The 26567-nt window shown below is 38.7% G+C and overlaps 1 protein-coding gene across 3 annotated transcripts; it reads left to right on the top strand.

Moving 5' to 3' along the window:
• The first annotated feature begins 11181 nt into the window (after positions 1-11181).
• On the top strand, positions 11182-18619 carry LOC118838397 (nicotinamide N-methyltransferase-like). Of its 3 annotated transcripts, none has more exons than XM_036745682.1 (4): positions 11182-11262; positions 13164-13430; positions 16330-16537; positions 17980-18619. In XM_036745682.1, the coding sequence occupies exons 2-4, from the start codon at positions 13277-13279 to the stop codon at positions 18422-18424; spliced, it is 807 nt and encodes a 268-aa protein (XP_036601577.1). In that variant the 5' UTR covers positions 11182-11262; positions 13164-13276; the 3' UTR covers positions 18425-18619. The 3 variants fall into 3 exon arrangements, with proteins under 3 accessions (XP_036601577.1, XP_036601579.1, XP_036601578.1); XM_036745684.1 differs by having other exon boundaries at positions 11246-11266; XM_036745683.1 differs by lacking the exon at positions 11182-11262 and adding an exon at positions 11491-11594.
• Positions 18620-26567: the final 7948 nt, after the last annotated feature.

The following is a 26567-nucleotide window of genomic DNA, read 5'->3' as shown; positions in this document are numbered from 1 at the left end:
AAACTCAGCTCTTCTGTGGTTCTTGGTAAACATCTTTCTATCTTCTTCCCAAGTGGCCTGAGATGAGTTATGAGCAGCCCTTGGGGAAAGGAGGACTGGGTAAACTCTTCAGATGGTACATTGTAAGCACTTTATATTAAAGTAATCTCTACTTGCCTCACTCAGATGACTACCTCCAGTCCTTGGTTCTCACTGCTCCTGCCAAAAACACTGACTAGAAGGGATGGGCCAGTGTCTGGGGACCATGCAATAAGTCCTGGGATGGGAACAGATCAATTGATTAATGAATCAACAGGTATTAATTAAGGGCCTACTAAAAGTTCAGCAGGACGGTAGATGCAGTGGATAAAAGCAAAGACACGCAGTTGGGGAGCCAAGACTGACACTCATGAAACAAGGAGAGGACAATTTGAGTGCAGAACTATGGTACTGAGTATACCTACTGTAGAGACTTGGAAGAGACTGCTATGTTTGTACTGTGGGTCCTTAAAAGGAGCCTTTGTGGGGGAAGTGGGTCTTGAGTTGAGCCTTGAAGAATGGTTAGGGTTGAGTAGGTGGTGGTAGGGAGGAAGGAAAGCATTCTAAAGGATAGACGTGAACAACAAAAGCAAAAGCAGAGAGGCAAGAATTCATTTCTTCAACAGACATTTATTAATGTACAAGATACCGTTCCAGGTGCTAGAGGAGATATGAAGAAAAATAGTAAACAATCCCTTTTCTCCAAGAAAGTATAAGAGTGATAAGACATGCGTATATATAACTATGCCAGAAATTTAAAGTAGGATACACGTGTAAGAGGAATACAAAGTGATGTGAGTTCATGAAGGAGAGTCTGATTCTACCCGGAAGGAAAGACGAAAGCTTCGTGGGGAAGGTGGTGAACCCCAATGGATGACATTGTCAGACTGCTGAAACGAGGAGGAGGTTTCAGTATGTGGCCCAAGTGACCACATTCTTAGGCACTTAAAGAGCTGATGAGTGTGATGCTTCTTCAGAGATTTTGGAGAACGGGAGACATACTGCAGAACTGCAGAAGGATAAACATTGTCACAATTTTCAAAAAGGGGGAAGAGAATAGCATTTGCAAACTAACTTCCTGGAAAAATTCCAGAACTGGTGTTTAGAGAAGTGGTTAATGAACATTTAAGAAAAGCAAGCAATGACCAGAAAGAGTCAACATGGCTTCATCAAGAACAGCTTGTACTAGACTAAGCTTATTTCCTTCTTTTACAGGATAGCCAAGCTAGTACATCATGGAAACCCTGTAGATCAAATTTATGTAGATTTTAGCTAAGCATTATTCTTACCTTATTCTTGCGGAAAAAAAATGGAGAGATATTAATTTATCTGATAGCACAGTTAGGTTCAGATCTGGTTGGAGGGCTAGAATTAAAGACTAGTTATTAATGGTTCAATGTCAACTTAGTAGGAGGTCCTCAGTAAAGGACTGGAGGGAGCTATGCTTAATCCTGTGCTGTGTTTTTATGAATGTCTGGACAAAAGAAAGATGACATCAAATTTGCATATTACACAAAGCTGGGAGGAATAGCTAAGCCACAGAGGATGGCAGTCCAAATCCAAAGGGATCTTGACAGACTGAATCTAATAAGATGAGACCTATTAGGGATAAATGTAAAGTCTTACTCTTGGGTTTAAAAAAAAATCTTGTAAGGGCAAGATGAGAGAGACATGGTTAGACAGTAATATGTCTGAAAAAAGATACGGGAGTTTTGGTGAACTATAAGCCCAGTATGAGTTGATGCTACTATATGGTAACTAAAAAAAAAACTAATGTGTTCTTAAACGACTTCAAGAGAGGAGGAAGGAAGTGATAATCTTACTGAACTCTTCCTTGGTCAAACTGTATTCAGACCTGGATAGCAGCATTTAGGAATGACATCGATAAGCTGAATTTCATCCTGAAATTCATCAGAGTGGTGGAAGGCCTTAAGTCTATGCTGTGTAAAGATTGACTTAAGGGACTGGGGATGTTTAGCCTAGAAAAGCAAGTACTTATTGGAGACATGATAGCTGCCTTTAGATATTTGAAGATCTGTCATGTAGAAGAGGCCTTTTCTGTTTGGCCCCAAAAGAAAAAAATCAGGAGCAATAGGCAGAATTTGCTGAGGAAAATTTAGGAAATATTTCCTAAGAATGAGAGCTATTTAGAAGAGGAATGGGCTGCCTCAGGAGCTAGTGGTTTCCCCCTAGAAGCATTTAAGCAGGGGCTATGAAGGAGGCTCTGAGGACTCAGGCAGCAGGCCAAAAGTGAGTTGAATATGGCTCCCCTTTGCTTTTCGTTTTCTCTGACCTGGACCTTCCTGGGAATCTTTTGGAGGAATCCTCCCCTGTGTAAATGGCAAAAATTACTGAGCCCTAAGAAAAGGCAAAGGTAGCTAGGTAGAGCAGTAGATAGAGTGCCAGGCCTGGAGTCAGGAAGACTCATTTTCACAGGTTCAAATCTGGCCCCAGACACTAGCTGTGTGACCCTGGGCAAGTCACTTAAACCTGTTTGCATCAGTTTTCTCCTCTGTAAAATGAGCTAGAGAAGGAAATGGCACACCACTCTAGTATGTTTGCCAAGAAAACCCCAAATGAGGTCACAAAAAGTCAGACATGACTGAACAACAACAAAGAAAAGCCATTCACTGCTTCCCATCAGCCCAGCACTACGGGGCATTCCATAGAGCTGACCTGATTTGGGGGGATAAAAAAGCTGCATGCCAACACCTCTGTGAAAAGATGAGCCCATCAAAAAAACTCAGAGAGAAGAATTCAGGGGTGCAGTGCCAGAACTAAGGTTGGGCTCTAGCTACAGACAGCAGAAGATCTCAGTACTAGCATTGCCTGATTTAGGCAGTGCCATCAGAGCAGTGACCGTAAGATTGGGGGGTTAAGCTGAATTTCTATCTGCTGAAGGATGCAGAGCCCTGTGCCACAGGCACCTCATGGCAGATGGCCTCCAGGGACTGTCTGCTTGAAGGGAAATTGAAATCGAATGAACTTATGAGTCTTGGTCTTTGGCTTTCTTTTCTGGAAATCAAACAGACAGGCTGAATCAAAAGCAAACCACACCAAAGGATATTTCAGGAAGTAAAATTTGAAAATGTTTAATTCTGAGAATTTTCAGGTTTTTTTTTTAAATACCATCTTCACAAGTGAGTCAGAATGGAAAAGGGACCAGAGTGCTGGTCTCATGGTCAGAAAGATGTGGGTTTTGATCCAGCTTCTGACATTAGTTGTGTGAACCTGGGAAAATCACCTCAAGTCTCCAAGTGTCAGGCAATTCTCTAAGACTTAGCTATTTGGTATAGACTGCAGTCTATACTGGTGGTGTTCCCATACTGAAGAACTCACAGATTCTTGACATATTTAGCTGTCCCTCCCCTGACATAGTGTTCAACAGCCTGGCCTTAAGGAAAAACTTTAAGATTATGGTCCATAAATGAGTCCTTCTGGCAAAAAGAAGACAGAACTATTAAGGGGTTGTTTGCCCCTAATATAATAAAGTAGTGTTGCCAACATTGCCCTGGTAATTCCTGTCAACTGATTCTCAAAGTTAATTAAAAAGTGACATCCATAAAATAGATAGTAGATTCAAAACAGTAACCATTCCCATTTATTTTAGCTGCTAGCCACTCACCCCTCCCTGACTGAGAGAGCCTGTTAAGCTTAGCCTGTCCTAAGTATAGCTGCTGGGCTGTCCTCCATATTAGTAATAACTGCTCCCATAGTTGAGGAGCAAAGGTGCTCCAGCTTCTTCCTCTTTCCATGCAAGCAGCCATGGAGAAGGCTGATTATACCACTGAAGAGGTTGAGGTTATCCCTCAAGGTTACTCCAGGAGTAAGACAAATAATGTAGCACTTTTCTACCTAGTGAGGCAGAAACTAAATCAGTGGGACTCCAAGGTTCATAGGATAAATGCGATTACACAAAATTGAAAAACTTCATATGAACAAAATAATGCAGTGAGAAAAAGGGAAATAGTTGACTGGAAGAAACCAACAACCTGGTGTCAACACATAAGGATATCAAAAGCTATCTGCCATATGGATATATGATATACAAGCTATATAGGCAACTAAGAGAAATAGATAAGATCAAGAGCCATTGGCCGACAGATAAATGGTCAAAGTGTATGACCAAACAGTTTGTAAAGGAAGGATTACAAACTATTATCAACCATATGAAAAATCACTAATATAAGAGAAATATAAATCAAAACAAGTCTGAGGTTTTGCCTGACATACATAAAAGAACTAGAAATAAAGGAAATGCCTATTGTTTGGAGATATATAAGCAAGTTATATATATACACATGAATGAAATAAAATATTAATAGCTAGCATTTATATAGCATTTTAAGGTTTGCAAAGCACTTTATAAAAACCTTAAGAGGTATTATTATGCCCATCTTATAGATAAGCAAACTAAGACACAGATTTTAAATGACTTTCCCAGGGTCACCCAGCTAGTGTCTGAGACAGGACTCAAATTCAGGTTTTCATGACTGTAAGTCCTGTGATCTATCCGATGCATCACTTAGTTGTGTGCCAGGAAAACAATACATACAATCACCATAATTTGAATAAAAACAACAAAACACTTGAAACTGAATGCTGTGATGTTATAATGATTAAGTTTCGTCCCAAAGAAGAAGTATGAAAAAGTACCTCCCTTCTTTGCAGAGAGTTTAGAACACTATATTGTTATTATTCAGTTACTTCAGTTGTGTCTGACTCTTCGCGACCCCATTTGGGGTTTTCTTGGCAAAGACACTGGAGTGGTTTGCCATTTCCTTCACCAGCTCATTTTACAGAGGTAGAAACTGAGGTAAACAGGGTAAGTGACTTGTCCGGGGTCACAAGGGATTCTGAGGCTGGATATATGAACTCAGATCTTCCTGACTCGAGGCATGGCACTCTATCCACTGTGTACCTAACTGCCTGTAACACTATATATCGTGTTGAATTTTTAAAAATGGTTTGGTTCGTTTTGCTGAAATGTTTTTTTCTCTTTTTATTCTTATAAGGGATTGCTCTCCAGTTGGGGAAAAGAGAGGGATATATAGTAAAACATATGTAATGCCATTGATAGAAAATACATCAACAAAGTTTACTTAATAAAAAAGTGGTCCCTGTTCTTCATGGATTTATAGTTTAATTGGGAGGTGAGACTTACTGACACGTGAAATAATTAGGTAATGAGTTTTTTGAGCTAAGAGGCAATGTAGTGTAGTGGATAGCAAACAGGCCTTGGACTCTTGAAGCCCTGAGTTTGAGATCTGCTTCCTTCACATGAATGAGTACAATAGTTATGAATAAGTCACTTAACTTTTCAGTGCCCCCATGACACTTTTCTAAGATAATAAATTAGAGAAAAGTTGCTGATTAAAATCAGTGGAGGGAGTTTCCTCAACTCCAGTGCATCAATGACCTCATTGACTCCGGAATTCCCTCTAATGATGCAGATCAAAATCTGTCAGTGCCTGTCCATCTCATGTGGTATGTCCATGTCCTTCCCCAAATTTATTACCCAACAGACTGGAGACTTTCCTCCCTTTCTCCTGACAGTGTGAAGGTGCCAGTAGAGCACTATGGCTATTCATCTGTCATCCTTTATTTTTGCTGTGTGAACAGCCCACCTTCTCTTCCTATCATACATTTGCTTACTTCTTTTCTTCTTTGGATTTTTTCATTGGCTATTTGTTGTAGCGTGCTTATACCTGGACTCAGAAAGACTCATTTTCCTGAGATAAAATCTGGTCTCAGACTTTACTAGCTGTGCGATCCTGGGTAAGTCACTTAACTTTGTTTGCCTCAGTTTCCTAATCTGTAAAATGAGCCGGAGAAGGAAATGGCAAACCATTCCAATATCTTTGCCAAGAAAACCCCAAATGGGGTTACAAGAATCAGACATGACTGAGAAATTACTGAACAACAAAGTTTACACTCTCCTTATAGCTCATTGTGCTCTCTGTAATAGTAATTTTTAATTCTCCAGAGGCAGCTGTATCCCATACCTTGCTACCATATATCCACAATAGCAGAAAGTTAGTTTTTAAACCTTGTATTCACGGGAAGCTTGGGGTCACTAAAAGAGCTTCAAAGTTTGGCTGGGCACAAGAATAAGGATGGGGCAGAAAGCTTCATGAGTCTGGGGCTAGCTGTCCTAGCTGGTACAGAGATAGCAGCTATTATAAGTAAATACTATTGGCAAACCTGAAGGCAATCCAGTCTATTGTCCTCTTCTTGTTCAATTCTAAGCTGAACTTATTGCTCGTCTGTACTGTTTGTCCCAGTTATACATAGAGAATTTGGCTACTTTGTCATCCCCTGCAACAGATGTTGATGCATAAGCTGCTGTTTTCTTCATGGCAGTCTTCCTGCTTACCTTCATCATGATTATTGTAATAAGAGATGATCAAGTGCCCCATAAAATGATATTTCTTTTTGCAAATGATGAGCCCAATTCTGCCAGTTCCTTAATTTTACTATCTAAGGAGAAACCTTAGATAGTAAAATTTGCATTTATCTACTGCCTCCTTATATATTCTAGCTTCATTTATACTAGATTGTCGATATGATTCACTTCCTCTGGTAATATGTCTACTATGTTTATTAGACAAGGATTTCATTTTCAGAGTACAAGCACCTAAATTAATGTGTATAAATAATCAGAAAATAGCTTGATTCTTAGCCTCCTCTGGGCTTTTTTTTAATCTACTCAACCAGTAGCCCCACAGAGGTGAAGGGTGATTCACAGAAGTGTGGACCATTCTGCATTTTTCTTTGTTTCATTGGTTGCCATGGTTATAGAATTCATCACACAGGAGTCAGCCTACTGCATATGAACCTCTTTGTACTTAACTAGACAGTTCCTCAGAAAGCAGATGTAGTCTGTCATCAGAACCATATTCTAAGCCTTTCCTTCACGGTAGAACCTGTCAGAGCTTTTGCTCCATTTGCATAACTTTCAAGCATTCAAGGTCACCATGAGGATGATAATAACTAGCATTTATATTAGTGCTTTAAGGCTTGCAAAGCACTTTACATGTTATCTCATTTGATTCTTACAAAAAGTAAGTGTGAGGGAGGCACAACACAACATAGGCCAATAGATGCATGGCAGAGGCATGACACAGGCCAGCAGCTGTGACAATGGCATGACAGGTTAGTTGAAGTGGCATGACACAGGTGTGACATAGTCATGATATAGGCAGGACATGGGGCACAGATGCACATGGAGGGTGACACAGGCATGACAAAGACTGACATGTATGTGAAAATGTATAACAGAGGCATGCCAGATTATGACAAAAGCATGACAGGGGCATGGTAGAGGTGTGACAGATACATGACAGAGTAGAGTGACTTTCCCAGGGTCACACACTATTGAACACTAGTCCAATACCATGCAAACTCTCTGCCCATATCATTCCAGTTACACACTAATGTCATGCCAACACCATGCCAGTTGCATGTCAACACAACACCAATCATACACAATTACATGGCAACATTATGCCAATTACAAAGCCATTGTCACACTAATTACATGACAATATCAAACATCAGCTAATAAAATGCAATTAGATACTTGCATCATGCCAAATTACGATGTCCCAAAAACATGCACCAATTAAAGGCCAACATCATGTCAATAACAGGCCAATATCATGCTCATACCATCATATGGTCATGTCAGTTGTGCACCAATGTTGTACTGTCACAATTACATGCCAATGTCACTCAAACATCATACTGATTATATCTATGCTGTGCCAATATTGAACATCATGTCAATTACACACCAATATCAAATGTTTCATACCAATATACCAATTACATGTTAATGTCATGCAAATATTATACCAAAATTAAACATTATGCCAATCGCATGCCAACAGAGTGCCAGTTGTATGCCAATGTCATGCCAAGAACACCAATGCCACACAAACACAATGGTAGTCACTAACATCCTACCAATTACATACCAATGTCACACAAACATCACACCAATATATGCCAATATTGAACATCAGCCTATATCATGACAATTATACACAAACATCATACAAACACCATGCCAATTACATGTTAACATCACACCAATATTGAACATTACACCAACATCACACAAACACCATGCCAACAGTATGCCAATTACATGCCAATGCCACACAATCAACACACCAATTACAGGCCAATGTCATCCCAGTATCATATAAACATTACACTGTCGCGCAAATGTCATGTCAACATTACACCAATATTAAACATCCTGCCAATATCACACCAATTTCACAAACAGCACGCTGTCACGCAAACATCAAGCCAATATCAAACTAATATCATGGTTATGTCACACCATGGCTCTGTTATTCCTCTGCCCCAGTTCTGTTGTGACTATGTCATGTCAATGTCACAATCTTCCATGGCCATCATTCCATTGTCATGATTCGTCATGACTACGTCATGCCTCTGTTGTGACTATGTCTAGAGGGTAATGTGAGGGGAAGAATTCCAATTTCTTTTCATTTCAATGTAATAGAGGATTTTCAAGCATTCCTGATGAAAACACCAGAACTATGTAGAAACTCTGAAACACTGGTGTCAAAAGAAATTTAAATATGAGCAAAGAGCCATAAGGTGCCAAATGAGGATAAACTGCCTACATTCTTATATAGGAAAATGACACGTGTCTTCTTTGGCCTAGGACCAAATCAAGGTTTTTTGTGCCTGCTGGTCAACCAGTCAACAAAGCTGTGACTATGATAAACTCAATAAAAGTGGGACATGACAGCCAAAAAAGCTAAGAACATTCTGTTACTGTCATAGAGGAGCATGATCATCTACACCTGAAGGCCAACCCACTTTCCCAGCTGTAGCCAATTGTGACATTCTGCAACCACCTACAACTCCTCCTTTCCTGTGTGCAGTAAACAGGGTTTTTCCCTTCTTATCAAGGTCACTGGCTAGACTGAGAGAGCCCAGTCTGACCCACTTTATTAACAGCTATATGTGTCACTGTTAATAAACTTATCTTGCTTGGAGAAATGTTCCTCAGTTTCCCTGTATCCAGAAGCAATGAGTGGCAGTTGTGGAAAAGTCAATTAGACCCTCCCGCCACCCCACATAAGTGTAGTGAGGCTATGGAACCATTCTCCTAAAGTGAGACTGGCTAGATCTCCCTCTCATGGTTCTAGGCTACCCCTGAGGAGTTAGGGATAAGTGTTTTGTTGATTGTGTAGACTTAAGAGAGTGAAAGAAAAAAAGTGTTAATAATGAAGATTAAAATTAAAAGCATGTTGTGGATACATTTTTCCCCTTGGAAAACCAGTTGTTAAATATCTGACCAGCACATCACAGAAAAATGGTAAACATGATCTTGCTCAAGGATTGCCATGTCCCAATGCCCTACAACTCCCTACTTAAAAGTATTAGAAAAACGGGAAGACTTTTGTGAACTCATGCAGAGAGAAAACAGAAGCAGAAAAACAGTGTCTATATTGACTACACTTTGGAAGCAAAAGGAATTCAGGTTGAAGGTAATGATCAATATGAGTTCCAGAGAACAACTGATGAAATACATGCTCTTCCTCTAGTTATGGGGGGTGGGGAGGAGGAAGAGGAACATGACATTTCCAACACTATCAGATGCTGCTGCTATGTTGGTTGTGGGTTTTTTCTTTGTTAGGAGGGAAGATTCTGCATAGGGTAACATATCAGCAAATAATCATAGTATAAAATTGAAAGTATTAAGACTTTTTTTCAAAAGTATGAGTGAAAAATTTTTCTGTATTGATTTGGGTTGATAGTCTGTTGCCAAACAGATATTTATACCCTTTGCAGCTTGGCTGAAATGACCTGTGAGACATCCAGAATTATATCCAACCTAAAATGCAACACCAGAAGAAGATCATCATAGAGAGTCTCCACTTGGCATTTGATAATAAATACAGAACAAAGATAACACATCCGTCCTTTATAAAGTTCAGCTGAAACCCACTTTGTTAGCTAAAAAATATTGACCCTTTCTCAGTCTAAAATAGACGTAAGGTGTAAATTCTCCATCTGCCAAGTACTTAGTAGAATACCGCTCCTAGGCATTGAGAAGAGCCGAGAAGCACAAACGTTTTGTGGAGTGAGCTAAGACCTAACAATATCTATATTCAGAACTTAAGCTCCATTCAGACCATGGCTCCTAGTCAAGACACTGAGGCACATACCAGAGCTCCAGAAAGTCCCCTCTTTCTGCTTTGCTCTATCTGGGCTCGTTTGCATACCAAAGTTCAGACTTAGAAGGGACCTAAGTTATCTTCTCATGCTAATCTAATCATTTCATTTTGTGCATGAGGAAACTGAGACCCAGCAAGGTAGAGGGACTGTCTAGTTAGCAATGCCAGGACTGCACCTTGCGCCTAAGTCTCCAGGGTCTTATTTCACTCTTCTTGTCACTCTCCCATACTCTCTCTAAACATAAATGCTCGTTCTGAGGTCAGTTCCTCAGATGCTTTGAAGGCAGTTAGCAGGTACAGACAGGCGTTATACATCAAATCTTTAAAACAGGCACAGTGCAGTAGTTGTAAAAAATCACTACTTTAAAATAGATTAGACTAGACATTTTGATCAACTTCGTTATAATACATGCTAATTTCCAAAGGTTTTCAGTAATAAAAACAGGATGCTGGAAAAGCTAGGTCTAAATGAAAAATAAAAAAAGCAATTCCACAGTTTCCTTCTACCCCCCCCCCCATCAACTAAGCCCAAATTAATAATTAACCCAGCTTTGGGTTTACTCTTTTAAAATGCTTTCATTTCACACACCAATACAAATGATTTGTAGACTGCTACTTTTCTCTTAGCTTTTTCATTATTTAGAATCATATCTGCCTGACTGTAACCAGAATGGACTTTGTTTTCTTTGAATGACTCAGCTTACCTCATTGAGCTTCCCTGGACACTGGGGCTTGCTCTTCCAGGGCAGGAAGCCCAGTGACCACGCCAGGAATCAGAGAACTTCCTGTGTGATGGGTCATGGGTCTGGCTGAGGGGAGGTGTGTTAACCTGGTCTACGCTAGGGGGAGGGGCCAAGTCAAGAACCAATCGGCCCTGGTCATTCAGGCGGTGCTTGATGATGTCAAAAACTCTATAAGAGGGGAGAGGACAGCTTGAAGATCTCCTTTTCCTTTTCCAGTTGGAGCCAGAGACGCCTACAGCCGAAGCTGAGCTGCCGGTAGCAGAGCTGACTGGAGTCCAGTGGGTAATCTTCTTACCGTAGAGGGGAAGCATGTATACAATTTTGCCTTATGCTATCTCACTTCTCTGTGGCCTCCTGGTTACCCTTGTGAGGAGGACTTATTGGACCTGGAAGCTTTTGATGAAAATATCAAAATGGGGACGCTGGTTTGTGGGCTTGTTACTGTGGAGTTTAAATACATGCTTTAATTCTCCTGCCTTCTGCCTAGAGAATTCCTTATATCCTGCGGTTCCGGACCTTTTAGGCACATATGAGATTCTCTTTGAAATCATAAATTCTGCCTTCCTAATATACTGACAACCAAAAAGGAAGGCTGGTACCAAACAAGCAGGTTTGTATTTTTCAAGAGATTGGGCAAGTAACTTGGTGGGAATATAGAAAAGCAAGCTAAAACAAGATTTGATGATTATCTGTGGATTTGAATGATCCACGTTGCCAATCTTCCTTGGTGATTAGTTTGCATAATTAGAAGCTGACGTGGTAGTTTAACAAGCATATAAACTGAAATGATATCACAGCAGCTGTGACCAAGAAAAAAATTAAGATCTGCTCAAATTTTCTAATAAGAGCTGAAAATCAAGGCAACCTTAAACTCATCAATCAGCAAAAATAGAAAAAAAAGAAAAAAAGAGAAAATAAAATTCAATGCTGAGGATAGTGGTACAATTCAAGATTCACACACGTCTTATGTCTCTGGTAAGTCACAACCTTCCTGGGCTGAAATTTCCTCATTTACAAAATAAGGAGGTTGTACTAGATGGCCTCTGAGATCCTTTTGAATTCCAGAGCTATAACTAAAACAGGCACTTAATTTCCTTGTTAGTGGAACCAAAGACTTGTGCAGTTTTTTGAGAGCAAACTGAGAGTAAGAATCAGAATCACAAAAGTGGTTAATATCCTTTAGTCAAGCAAAAAAAAAAATACAGTGAAAGCAGCGAACAGTAGGAGAGACTTTATCTGTATAAAAGTATTTATAAATGCTTAATTTAAAAAAAATTTGTATTGATGGCTTGTTTTTACGACTTCTTTACCTGGAGTAGTAAAAAGCTAGAAATAACCTGTAGGTCCCTAAGCTGCATGACAATGGTGTGATGTTCGTGTGACATTGGCATGACATTGCCATGGGGTTTGCATTATATTGGTATGACATCTACATGATGTGCTTGGCATATCATTGGCATGGTTTTAATATTGGTATGGTGTTGGCATGATGTTTACATGATATTGGCATGGCATCACCATTATGTTCATGTAACATTGGTGTGGGGTTTTATGTGTCATTAATGTGATTTTTAATATTGGTGTGATATTAGCATGATATTCACATCATATGGGCGTGGCATTGACAGGACATTTTGGTGTGACATTGGCATGGTCTTTCTATGATTTTGGTTGGCTAATATATTTCAAAGAAGGAAAAAGAATATGGGAAGGGGGGACTACATAGAGGAAGAAGAGAGTGTCTAGGGGAAACATTTGCCACCTGGCTGTCCACATTATTATCAGGTAGAGAAATATTCCTTGTTAAGATCAGCTAAGAGGAGATGACCTGATATTTTTACAATTGTTAAAGAAATCTATTTAATCTAAGAAAGCAGAGTTGAAATAATCATTAAGAGATAGGCATCTACAGGTATCTCTTATCCAAGGGCAACAAATAGTTTTTACAAAAGTGAATGAGACCATCTGCTTTACTGTGTCTTTGCATGGTTTGTTATATTTTATTTCTTCTTCACTAACTAGATTCTTACTCCAGTTGTGCTGCTGGGACTCTTTAAGTTTTGTTACTCTTGGACAAATCACCAATAATGCCATCCTAGTTACAGGTGTCTTTGATAGAACAGGTCCTGGGTCTCTCTTAAAACAAATCTTAACTTGTTTTAAATTGGCTTCCTGTTAGGATTGACAGAACTGAGGGGCCAAAGCAATACCCATTGGGTGGTTAAATCCTTGGATTGTCCCTGGATAGACAGAAGGAGAAGCAGAGAGAGGACAAGGCCAAGGTGAGGCACAATGGAATCCAACTTCACTACAAAAGATGCCTACCTGAATTGCTTCAGTCCTCGAACTTACCTGCAAAATTATTATACCTTTGGATCCAGTCCTTCTCAAGAAAAACAGGTTCTGATGCATAATCTGAGAAAACTGTCAGAGACATTCTCTTTGGGTAAGTTTGTCAGGGTTTATCCTTTGGCCTCCAGAGTTCCAGTCACCAGGGAATAGCTAGTTGACATGATCAAGTCAGGAAAATAAGTGTTTAGTAAGTGTTTATTATGTACCAGATGTTGTGCTATGTATTAGAAATAAAAACACAAAAGCCACTATATAGATTGAGTAACAGCGCTTATTTGGCAAAAACCTGTCTTTCAATCCATGTAAATGTGATCAGGGAAATATTTTTCCCCCTAAGTTTTCCACAGCCAGTATCTTTATTCAGAAAGTTTTGAGTAAATTTTTAAAAAATACATGAAGATAAGAATTTGCTTAGTATTAGTATAACTGTCAACTAAATATGTATTTATTCTTCCATAGAAAAGCCCAGTGAGAAGACACAAATGTCGGCATCCTCAAGAATGTTTTATCATAAAGAGCAAAAAAAGTTCCCCAATAAAACTAGTAATGAGTATTTTTTTCAAGCTCATTTTGTGGACTAAATCAAGATTGTGCTAGTCCAGGTATATCCAGTGAGCTTCCACCTTCTTATACACATGAGATGCTCACTCGCCTCAGTGCCAAAGCTATTTCTCAGTTCTCACTCAGTTGAGACCAAGGCAGATGTGTATCACTACAGCTTAATCATATTTTTTCTTTTGATTTTAGTTTTTCTTTGTATTTCTTTGAAGACTTCCTTCTGGTTATTTTCTTAATTTCTTCTTTTTTGCCAAAGAAACGTTTCAATTCCTTGTTTCAAGGTTTCCTTCCAGATATTTTCAATATAATTGGCTTACTGCAGTATAGATATTCACCAAAGCTGATGTTAAAAGTTCACAGACCTCTCAACATCTTATATAAGCAGGTCTCATGGAAGGGCTGTCCATACTAGGAATTATCACATACTTGAGCTGGGATGGCACCTTCCAGGTGACAAGTATAACAGATTCTACATTTGTTATGCATTCTACATTTCTACGTTGTGAAATCAAATTTTTCCAGGATGGCACATACTGGAAATTTAACTTCTAAAACTTTTCAATTTTTTGTAACTGGCTGTATTCTGGATCCCACATATGTATATTGTTGCTCAGCTTAATTCCCAGGGCTTTTGCCACATAATCAGCACCAAGAAAGAAGCATTGAGGAAGCATTGTGGGATATCTGGGATCTACTAGAGTTAAATTCTTAATTCCAGGCCTTAGTCCAAACTGACTTGCTCTGTGACCTAGAGAAAGTCAGTTGACCTCTCTGGGTCAAATGGACTCATTCCATGGAATAAGGATGTTAATATCTGTGCCTCTTTCCAAGGGACCTTGTGGGTATTCATTAGATAAATGTCCCTGAATCTGTGAAGTCTATAGAGGAGTTATATGATCTTAAGAGGCTATTATTTTGATTTATCTTCTCCAAATGTAATTCTCTGGCATCTTTCTTGTCTCTACTTAGTATTCTAGGTGGATTAAGGGTTTGTGTGCAATTTTTCTCCCACTAACAAGTCCCCCAAATCTCTCAGAAACATGTTTGCCTTAGAGCTGAGAGACGGGAGGTGAGCCTGGGCTCAAAGTCTGCCTCTGTTGATTACTACTTACAGGTGACATTGGGTAAATTATTTTTCTCTGAGCCTCAGTTTCCTTGATGATAGCTAAGGTCTTTACTTAATCCTAATTCCATGGACTTTTTATCATAGATGAAGTTTTAGCGATAGGAAGGGTTTCCTTTTGTCCACTATAGAGAATTTCAGGTCAAATTATATTGCTGCCAAATAGACATTCAATTCTTTATCCAGATATTCAAAATATTTTAAATAGCTTTTGTGGTTCTGTCATTCAGTTGTGTCTGACTCTTGGTAACCCCATGGACCATAGAACACTAATTCTGTCTGTGTGATTTTCCTGGCAAACACACTGGAGTGCTTTGCCATTTCCTTCTCCAGTGGATTAAGGCAAACAGGGTTAAGTGACTTGCCCAGGGTCACACAGCTAGTAAGTGTCTAAGGGTAGATTTGAACTCCTTAAACTCCGGTCTTCCTGACTCCAGGCCCATCATTCTATCCACTAAGCCACATAGCTGGCTTCAAGGAAAATTAGAGGTTAAACGATTTGCCCAGGGTCACATGGCTAGATTTGAACTCAGTTCTTCCTGACACCAGGCCTAGCACTCTATCCACTGAATCTTCTAGATGCCTCATTATTTTTTTTAATATTAATAGGAGGTTTTTGGTATATGCAAAAGCTATTAGCAATAATAGATAGCATTTACATAGTGATTCAAGGTTTGTGAAATTCTTCACATAAATTACCTTTTTTGGTCCTCACAACAACAATATGATGCAAGTGCTATCAGTATCCCCATTTTATAGATACAGAAACTGTCAAATATGTGTGTGTGTGTGTGCACGTATGCTATTTTTAGGAGTCATATATCTGAGGTGCCTACTGAAAACACATTTTTTTGAATTGGAGTTTTCTAACCATGTGCTTTCTAAGTGATTTTGCAGCAAAAGTACAATTGAAGGTCAAATGCCAGAAACAGCAGAGCCAGGGGTGCAAAATACTTTCTTTGACTCCCCATTCAGTGCTCTTTTTACCATCTAACACACTTACTGCTATCTGGGACTGAGTTTTATTACATGTAAAATGAGGAAGAGAAGATTTGTTCTGAGAAACTCACAGGGATATTGTAGGGTTCAAAGAATTTTAAAAATGTATTTGAAAATGAGTCATAAACAGCATAAACTTATAGATATCCCTCTATGTATAAAAATAGATATATAACATTCAACACTATCACAATGAAAGTCCCAAGTGGGCCCTTGGTTCAGAGATTCATATGATGAAGGACGTTCCAGTAGCCTTTATTCCTTGTTGTATCTCATCCCTGACCACCCATTTTTGCCCTCTTCTCTGAGACAGGCCAGGTGAAAGGAGATCTCCTGATTGACATTGGCACTGGCCCCACCATCTACCAGCTTCTCTCTGCCTGTGAGTCCTTTAAAGAGATTGTTGCCACTGACTACACTGACCAGAACCGGGAGGAGCTCATCCGGTGGCTGAAGAAGGAGCCAGGGGCATTTGACTGGTCTCCTGTGGTGAAATATGTGTGTGAGCTTGAAGGAGACAGGTAGGTATTTCTCTATTTGCTTACCAAATCTCTGGGGTCCCTTGGGATCTGCATATCAGCCTAAAGCAAAAATTATCCTTGGTGATCCAAGTGTAGTAGAGCAAAAGAATATCAGTTACAGCAAGACAATGAAACAGAGACAGAGATAGATAGATAGATAGAGAGAGACAGAGAGACAGAGACAGAGAGAGACAGAGACAGAGAGACAGAGAAAGAGATGGAGACAGGCACAGGTTGGGGGTAGAGATACAGAGAGACAAGGAGACAGAGAAAGTTAAGAGATATTAGAGATAGATATCCATTGAAAGATTCAGAGAAACGTGAAGAACCAGAGGCCTAGAAAAGGAGTCACACAGAGAGAAAAGTAGAAAGAGGGAAAGAAAAAAAAGGGAGACAGATTAATAGAGAGAGACGTGGACACGGCCAGAGAAAAAGAGATCTGAAAGCCTTTCAAGGTATGGAATATGCATGAGTGCAGAGCTGGGGAAAACTGCTTAGTGTGGGAGGGAGAAGGGCACAGGAGATAAAAGGACCCAGGCCAGTTCTGTGGAAGAATTCCAGCCCAAACTCAGAACATCTTTTCCCACATTAGTATTTGCCCTCTGGGGTTAGATGCCTCTGCTAGCCATCTGAGCATACAGGTAGAAGGTGACTGATGCTGAATGTCCCAGCAGCAGGGTAGACAGTGTCCTGATTGTCCATGATAACACAGACAAGTCAGCCTTCACCGGAGTGTTCTCTTCATGGCAGATGACAAGTGGAAAGGTTAGGAACTTCCCTGGCTGTCTGTCAAGAATCTGGAGGAGAATATGCCCATTCCATTTATAGTTCAATGTAAGCTCCTTACAATGCCTCTAGAGAACAAGAAAGCTAGCTAAGAGACAGAGAATAGAGGGAGCCTGAGGTACAGCAAGAGAATAAATAAATGAATGAGTGTGTGTGTGTGTATGTGTATGCGTGTATGTATGTGAGAGAGTACTACCTTTTATTGATAAGTGTATTTCTTAGCGTATTTAATTTGCATGTGTGTTAACCTTCCTGGCTAAATTGCAAAGAAAATAAACATGTAATTTCAGAAATTTGCAATTTTGAAAAACTGTACAGGTTTAAATATTTTTTAATTTTTAAAAATCATATTTTTCTGTAGCCAGTTGAGAAAAATTCAGAATCACTGATGTTGACTGGCATTCTATTCCAACTGACATACTCAAATATGATACAACTAATTAGTGGAGATCTCACACTCTGGCCCATTACAAGTGTACTTTACAATCCTGGATACGATCTCACTTCTTTCTACTTTACAATGGGAGGACTCCCAAATCTTCAAGATTTTGGATCCATACTGTTAATTAAGTCTGAGAAAAAGTAAACACCCAAGTCATCAAGGCACTGATAGCTTCCTCTACCCATTGTCATATTTATTATTTTGTCTGTTTCAGAGAGAAGTGGGCTGAGAAAGAGGAAAAGTTAAGAGTGAGGGTAAAGCAGGTCCTGAAGTGTGATGTGACCCAAAGTCAACCTCTGGGCTCTGCTTCCCTTCCTCAGGCTGATTGCCTGCTCACCACATACTGTCTGGAAGCTGCCTGCAAAGACCTTCCCACCTACCAGCAGGCCCTGAAGAACCTCAGTAGCCTACTGAAACCGGGGGGATTCTTGGTGCTTCTTTCTGTCCTTAAAAGCAAGTTCTACATAATTGGTGATGAGAGGTTCTCCTGTCTCTCCCTCACTCAGGAGGAAATTGAGGCTGCCTTGCAGAAAGCTGGTTTCACGAGTGAGCAGTCTGAGGTCATCCCTCATCATTACTCCAGGGCCTACACAGATAACGAAGGGATTCTCTTCTTGGTGGGGAGGAAGCTAAATACATCAGTGGGCATTCAAGGTTAATCACACTCTTCTTCCTTACCAAGGCTAAATTTGTCAAACTTCTGTTTTTCTACAGCTGTTGGTAAAAACTTTTCTATCCTCTTCCCAAATGGCATGGTATTGGCTGTCCTCGGGGTAATGGGGCCTGGATAAATTGTCTGAATGGCATACTGTGATCACTCAATTTCTATTAAAGTAATACACTTGCTTCACCCAGCTGGCTCCAGTTCTTGGTTCTCACTGCTGCTTCTGCCAAAAAGATTGAATAGAAAGGTGAATCGGTGGCTGAGGGCCATAATGTATGTCTTAGGATAGGAAAAGAATAATCTCTTCGGTAGAGGGAGTCTCCTCACTAGGAGTTCTGTGTAACAATGAATGATAGTCCAGACCAGAGAAGAAACAAATCTGGTGTCAGACACTGTGGTAGGCTGTGGAAATACAGAAAACACACTCCCCAGTTTCTCAGTCTATTCACCTACTATGACTTACTCTTCTCTGCCTCCCCTACACACAGAGATGGTCATATCTTTGATCTTACCGTCGCCCACAAATGTCCTATGCCAACGTCTCCACCATTCGACACACCTTTTCTTTTAGTACACTTTGCTCATGTGGTAGCTTTAAATTTGGGACCAACCAAGACATGGAGTGGATGGTTCATTGGCTGTGGCCTTGATCTAATCCCATAACATTAGCTCTGGTTGTGGTTCAGGGACTCCTATGGGAGGGGATCTTGAAGAAGGAGTAGGGTTAACCTAAGTTCCTGCCTGCTGGAAGACATAAAACCACAGACTAATGTGGTTGACCACTAATGAATGACCTGGTTCCTTCCACTCACAGGAGGTACTTTCCTGGTCATTGTCCATGAGAAGATAAATTGGAACCTAAGCAAATACATGGCTCCTAATATTTGTTTTTTTCTTTTCTTTTTGAAAATCAAACCAGTTAACAGGATAAACCACAAGGAAACAGTGACTGAGGATGTTTTAGGGAGGAAATCATAAAACGGTTTAACCTTGACCATTGAAGACTTTTTTTTGTTTTTATCATCTCCATAGTGGAGATAGTAAGGAAGGAGTGACTAAAGGTTAGAATGAAAAGGACCTGGATTCAGGACCTATCTCCGCCACTTTCTGAATATATGATCCTTTAAATATGTCATTTAAACTCTCAAACGACTCTCTAAGACCTATCTACTAAGTTACAGACCTTTGGTATGAGCTGTGACAGCAGAAATCCTTTGTATACTCGCCTTCCTCTCCTTTGAAGAAGTGTCCTAGACTCACCCTAAGCAAGTACTAAAATGCACAAAGAGGGTTCTGGGTCACATGAGCAATCAGATGGAAGACAAGACATTTTTTCCTATCCTCAGGACATTTCAAACCTCTCCAAGATAGGATTTACATGCAAGACATCAAACAATTTTGCTTGTTTCCTTAGCCTAGATAGGACACCAAGAACCTTAATAATTTGAAAAACAACTAAGAAGGCTAATTTCTTATCCCTAATGTGCTTACTCAGCACCATCTCCCCCTCAGCTCACCATGTTTCTGCAGCAGGGCTGTACAAGCCCACACATTGAGCTTTTAACAGAACTCAATTCTGCCTCTCCTTCCTCCTCATGACTTCTATCTATCAGATAGTCCTGAGGAAAAACAAAAGGCAGAAGCTTGTTCAAGCTGGGACAGCAATGAGTGAGTACCGTGGGCTTCAACAGAACTCAGCCAGAGAACTAGGAACAGAAAGGGATTGAGACAGGGCATGTGTGTGTGAGTGTGTGTGTGCATAAGATTGATAACATAGTACAAGTTGTTCTTCTGGCTCTGCTTAACTCACTCTCTATCAGTTCATCAGCCTTGAAACTCATCTTACCACTACCTTCTGCCTCTCTGATCAGAGAGTGGGGCAGGAACTTCAAACCTTCATTTAAAGACAGAACTCAACTCCCACTTCCCATTTCTCACCTTGCTGCACTACTTTGGGATTTCTCCACCATGCCTCTGAGTTGGGTGCCTTCTCATCCTCCTTTCCCCACCTACTGCTTTTCAGCTTCCTTTTATGTGTTATATTCTTTCATTGGATTGTAAGCTCCTGGAGGGTGGAGATTGTCTTTTTTTTGTATCCCTAGAGCTTAACACAGTTCCTGGCACAGAGTAGGCACTTAATAAATATTTATGGATTGTTTGATTGATAGAAGCTTTCCCAACAAAGTAAAGGAGTAAAGCAAGGATGTCCACACTTCCCACTGTTATTCGATACAGTTCTGGAAATGCTAGCAATAACAATAAGATAAGAGAAAGAAATTAAATGCTAAAAGAAAGGCAAACAGGGGATAGAACTATCCATATTTGCTGATGATATCATGTTTTACTTAGAAAATCCTAAGGAATCACAAAGATAATAAATGAAATAATTATTATCAGCAAAATTTCAGGCTACAAAATAAACCCTGAAAAATCAATAGCAGTTCTATATAATAATAACAAAACCCATAAGGAAATACTAGAAAGGTAAACTCAATTCCAAATAACTACAAATTGCATAAACTATTTGGCAATCAATCTATCAAATCAGATACAATATTTGTATGAATTCAATTTCAAATGCTCCTTAAAGAAATAAAGAATAATTTAAATAATTGGAGAAATATTTAGTGGTCAATGCTGAGCCATGCCAGTATAATAAAAATGGCAATACTACCGAAGTTAATTTATAGTTTTAATGCTATGCCAATCAAATAACCAAAGGGATGCTTTTATAGAACTTGATAAAATAATAACAAATCTATTTCAGGAAACAAAAAAGCAGAGTATAAAGGCAAATATTGAAAAAATAGGGATGAAGAGAGAATAGCACTTCTAGACCTCAAACTGTATTATAAAGCAGCTGTCATCAAAACCATTTTGTATTTGTTTAAAAAAGAATAAAGGAAGCAAATCAAAGTGACGGACTAGAAGAGGGAGAATCAGAAGTGCTGGAATTCAATAACTCAGTGTTTATGAAATAGAAAACATTAATTACTCAGAAAAGCACTCCTTATGTAATAAAAATTGTAGCAAAAACTGAAAATCAATCTGACAAAAATTAGACTCAGATCAGTCCCTTACTCTATATTCCACAATAAATTCTAAACAGATATGTGGCCTTAATATTAGTGATCATACCGTAGTCTGCAACTTTGCTGACGCTATTAATTATCTCATTGAGTATCTTTGCTGATTCCTTAGTCTTTTCCTCACTATTTGACTTCTGGCAAATCTATGCATGGACTACAACCCTCCAGATGCTGGTGATTCTCTTTCCTGACCTTTCAGAAATGACAAGATCATAGACATTTCCAGTCTCCATCACTGTGTATGCGAAGAGGCAAAGAGTAGAGGTCTGTGTTCACGGGCTACATGTTGGCTTTGGATAGGATAGGGAGGGCCCAAGGCCCTTAAATCACTGTCTCTCTCCCTAAAACTTGGCCAGGCAGGAAAAAACAAACAAAAACAGACCAAAGGTCTGGCCCAGGATGACTAATGATTTTTGAATGCACCCCAATTCTGCCTATGCATCTGCCTCTTACCCCCATAGTTAACAAACTTGAACCAATTACAGAATATCTGTGAATGTTTTAACTCAGTGAGAAAAGCCTCCCATTATATGACATTATGCCTTTCTAGGAGCAAGCTGCCCAGCCTCTTCCATATGGCAGATTGATCAACCTACCCTGCCATATTCATTTTTGAACTTAGCTGTCAAGTGTGCTCTTCAGATTTATCCTAACATTTAATTGATGAACTTTATGCATAAACGGCCACTTATAATATCAGAACAGACTTTGAGACATTTTTCTCCAAAGTATAGTCCTTTATCCTCACCCATCAACTTTTCTTTAAGTAATTTCCAGCTACATAACATAATGAGCAATTCCAAAACAAGCAGTTATATTCCTTGGCCTCTTCAGACTGAAATAGAAACTACACTGAGCTCCCTGGCTTCCCTGAGCCCTGAGACTCTGTTTGGCATTAAGTAGGAGACGGACAGGCACTGGAAGTATGGGGTGATTAAAATACTCCTTTGCATTTGTCACAGCTTTTCTCTGATCTGTGTCCCTCCCACCTGTTGATCCTTTCAGAGCAAGAATTTAACTTAAAGTTTTTGTATCCAGAATAAGCAGCATATATGACACCCTTGATTTATTTGGGAGGCTGGAGGGAAGAAATGGAGACTCTGAGATACCAAGGGACTACAGCTAGGGAGGCCACAAGGGAAAGGAGGTACAAAATGAAGCTAGTCCAAGACAGAACTCCTCTGGGATACATGACAGCAGGAGGACTAAGTGTACCATATGGTATTTTCTTATTTTAGCTATGTATTCGTGCCAACTACGCATGTACCTTGGTTGAGATACAAATACAAATACAAAACTGCAAATGTTGTCAGATCTCTTTAAATTTTGATACCCTTAGACAAAGATTGATTGCTTTGTCTTAGTTACAGTTATGCTTAAGAGAATAGCTCCAGAGATGCTCTAAGTTCAAATAAATCTAGGCTGGTTTTAAATGGCCTTCTACTGCATTTTGTCAGGATACTAACACACCATTCTTTATACACAACCTTATCCTTTGAAGTCTCCAGTAAAGAGGTAAGGCAGAGAACTGAGAGATTTCTTATAAACAAAACAAATATATCACCATAATGCATTATTTTGGTAGTAATATCATTTTCTCTACAGAAGCAAAGGCCCTATTAGAGACTGTCAAATGCCCTGGAATGCATTCCACATCTTAAATCATAGCTTGCTTTCCTTTCCCAGAAACTCTCCAAATAGCATTGCCCGTATAACCTGAATCTCCCTACATCAGTGCATTCTATAAAATGTATTGGAACCTATTGTCATTGATCTTGAGATCAGTGGTCTCTGAACTTTTGTGGCTGTACCCTTCTTTCATAGCACATAGGGTTCTTGTGAGTATAAAACGAGATAATATTTGTACAGAGCTTTGCAACTTAAAGTACTACCTCAATGCTATATTTTTAAATTTTTGGACATGAAATTCAAATATATATTTACATGTTTATAAATTACATATATGCATATATTTACATATTTACAAATGACACGCATGTACTATAGTACTAACTGTGTATGATTCACACAAAAATAGTAACTTTAAAAGGATGACATAAAGATGAAATAATTTCATTTTTAAATCAATTACTGCTTTTTTATTGTTCTCAACTGGGTCTAAAACCTCATTAAACTTTCTGCAACACTTTCTGAAATCCTATGCTTCCCTCTTGGCCCATACAGGAAATTCTAAAAAATGTCAGGTTATCCCTATTTAGACGAAAAAACCCCAGTTCTACCTTCTTGCTGTTAGGGAATCAAAATTAATTGCAGTTAAATATTTTTCTACTTTTGGGAGCACCTTTATATAGTTTTGATTGTCTTTTAATTGAGTTTCAAATCTTCACTGTGTCAATGTAAACTATCTCTCATTTCTTTTAATTCTCCCTCTTTCCTTTTTGTGTCTGATAACCCCAACTGAGCCTTGCAGATCACAGTGTTGTACTTCTCTTTACATATTGCTTCAGTATTCCACTTTCTTTCTAATACTTTTATTTTTTTAATCCTTTATCTCTCTGCTTCCAAATCTTACCCCAAACTATCTTTAGAACTAATTTCCTTTTACTTCATTGACTCTCTTTTGCAAAATAGCAAAATGCTCTTATTCATCTCAAATTGATTACAAAATGTTGCTCTCTTCTGATCTGAACTGAAATTTCAAGGTATACAGGCTGTTTCTCATTTTGTCAAGTAAAATGCTTCCAATCTGGTTTCTTACTTAAGAAGTTGCAAATAGATAGTCTATTTTAATTCATTTTAGGTGACTTGGCTTCTAATTTACCTAGGCAATTAAATTCTGATAAATCATTTACTGAAGCCCTTCCTGATGAAATTCTGTTTATTCCTAAATTAGTACTATTATTGTTTTTACTTAAACATACCTCTTTTTTCTAAGCTGGAGAAAAAAGTTAAGAAAACAATATCTGTGCTAGGTGGTCTTAAGTACCAAATAAATTTCAAACTCAACCCCCTCTTCCTTTTTTCCATCCATTTTTGGAGTCACTGGGCACACAACTCTTTTCCACCAATTTTTTTTAACATTTTTATTTGAAGTTTTGAGTTCCAAATTCTGTTACTCTCTCCTTCCCCTCCCCTGTCCCTGAGATGGTAAGCAATCAGATATAAGTTAAAAATGTGCAATTATGTAAAACATTTCCATATTAGTCATTTTGTACAAGAAGACTTCTATAAAAGAAAAAAATGAAAGTGAAAAAATAGCATGCTTCAGTCTGTATTCAATTAATATCAGTTCTTTCTTTGGAAGTGAATAGCATTTTTCATCATTAGTCCTTTGGGATTGTCTTGGATCATTGCATTGTTGAGAGTAGCTAAGTCATTCACATGTCTTCATTGAACAATATTGCTGTTACTGCGTACAACATTTTTCTGGTTCTGTTCACTTCGCTATGCACCAGTTCATATAAGTCTTTCCAGGTTTTTCTGAAATCCTCTTTCTTGTCATTTCTTATAGCACATTAGTATTCCATTACAGTCATATACCACAGCTTTTTAGCCATTCTCCAATTGATAGGCTTTCCTTTGATTTCTAATTTTTAGCCACCACAAAAAGAACTGCTATAAATATTTTTGTACAAAGAGGTCCTTTTCCCTTTTGGGGATGTCTTTGGGATATAGTCCAACAGTAGATTGCTGGATGAAAGTTTTATATCAAACAAAGATCAAACTGGATCACAGTTTTATAGTCCTCTGGCCATAGTTCACAACTGCTCTCTAGAACCATTGAATCACTTCACAACTCTACCAACAATGCATTAGTGTCCCAATTTTTTCACATTCCCCCAATATCCAACATTTTCCTTTTTTGTCATATTAGCCAATCTGATAAGTATGAGGTGGTACCTCAGAGTTGTTTTAATTTGCATTTCTCTGATCAATAGTCAATTTAGAGCATTTTTATATGACTACAGACAGCTTTGATTTATTTGTCTGAAAATTGCCTTTGACTATTTATAAATTGGGGAATGACTTGAGCTTTCATAAATTTGACTCCATTCTCTATGTATGTGAGAAATGAGGCCTTTATACTTGTTGCAAAATCCCTCTACCCCAGTTTTCTGCTTTCCTTATAATTTTGGTTGCATTGGTTTTGTTTGCACAAAATCTTTTAAATTTTATATAATCAAAGTTATCTGTTTAAATTTTGTAATGCTCTCTACATCTTCTTTAATCCTAAATTCTTCCCTTATCCATAAACCTGACAGATAAACTATTCCATGCTCTCTTAATTTGCTTATGATATTGCCTTTTACATGTAAATCATGTGCCCATTTTGACTTTATCTTGGTATATGGTGTGAGATGTTGATCTATACCTAGTTTCTGCCATACTGTTTTCCAGTTTTCCCAGAAGTTTTTTGTCAAATAATGAATTTTTTTTCCCAAAGCTTGGATCTTTGGATTTATCATATACTAGATTACTATAATGTAATTTATACCTAATGTATGCCACTGATTCACCGCTCTGTTTCTTAGCCAATATCAGATCATTTTGATAATTACCACTTTATAATATAGTTTGAGATCTGGTATGGCTAGAACACCTTCTTTCGCATTTTTCTCTTCCATTGATTCTCTTGATATCCTTGAGCTTTTGTACTTGGTACAGAACTTTTAAACTGGCTTCAGTTCTGTTTAAGGATTGAGCTTTCTCAAGTGTTAAAATCACTTTACTCCCTTAATGCTGAGTCAGTAAAATTTTTCCCTCTCAAGGGAAGAGAAAAAGCAAGAAAGGGGTCTTACATGGGTATCTAAATTCTATACTTTCAACAATTCTAGTGAACTACAACTCCAAAAAAACACTAAGATATTTTGCATATATAAAAATCTTCAAACTAAAATCTCATCATTATTTGGAGATTCATACTAAATAGATTACACTTCAATTATAAATTAGTCTCTCCTTAATTCTAATACCATAAATTTCTCAAACGGAAAAAGGATCTCCTTCTATCTTGTCTCTCTATTTGTCTGTCTGTCTCTCTCCCCTCTATCTCTCTGTCTATCTCCATCCATCCATCTCTGTCTCTCT

The sequence above is a fragment of the Trichosurus vulpecula genome, chromosome 2 (assembly GCF_011100635.1).
Source record: "Trichosurus vulpecula isolate mTriVul1 chromosome 2, mTriVul1.pri, whole genome shotgun sequence".
Taxonomy (NCBI): domain Eukaryota; kingdom Metazoa; phylum Chordata; class Mammalia; order Diprotodontia; family Phalangeridae; genus Trichosurus; species Trichosurus vulpecula.
The sequence above is the reverse complement of the archived record's forward strand: the minus strand, read 5'-3'. Positions and strand labels throughout refer to the sequence as shown.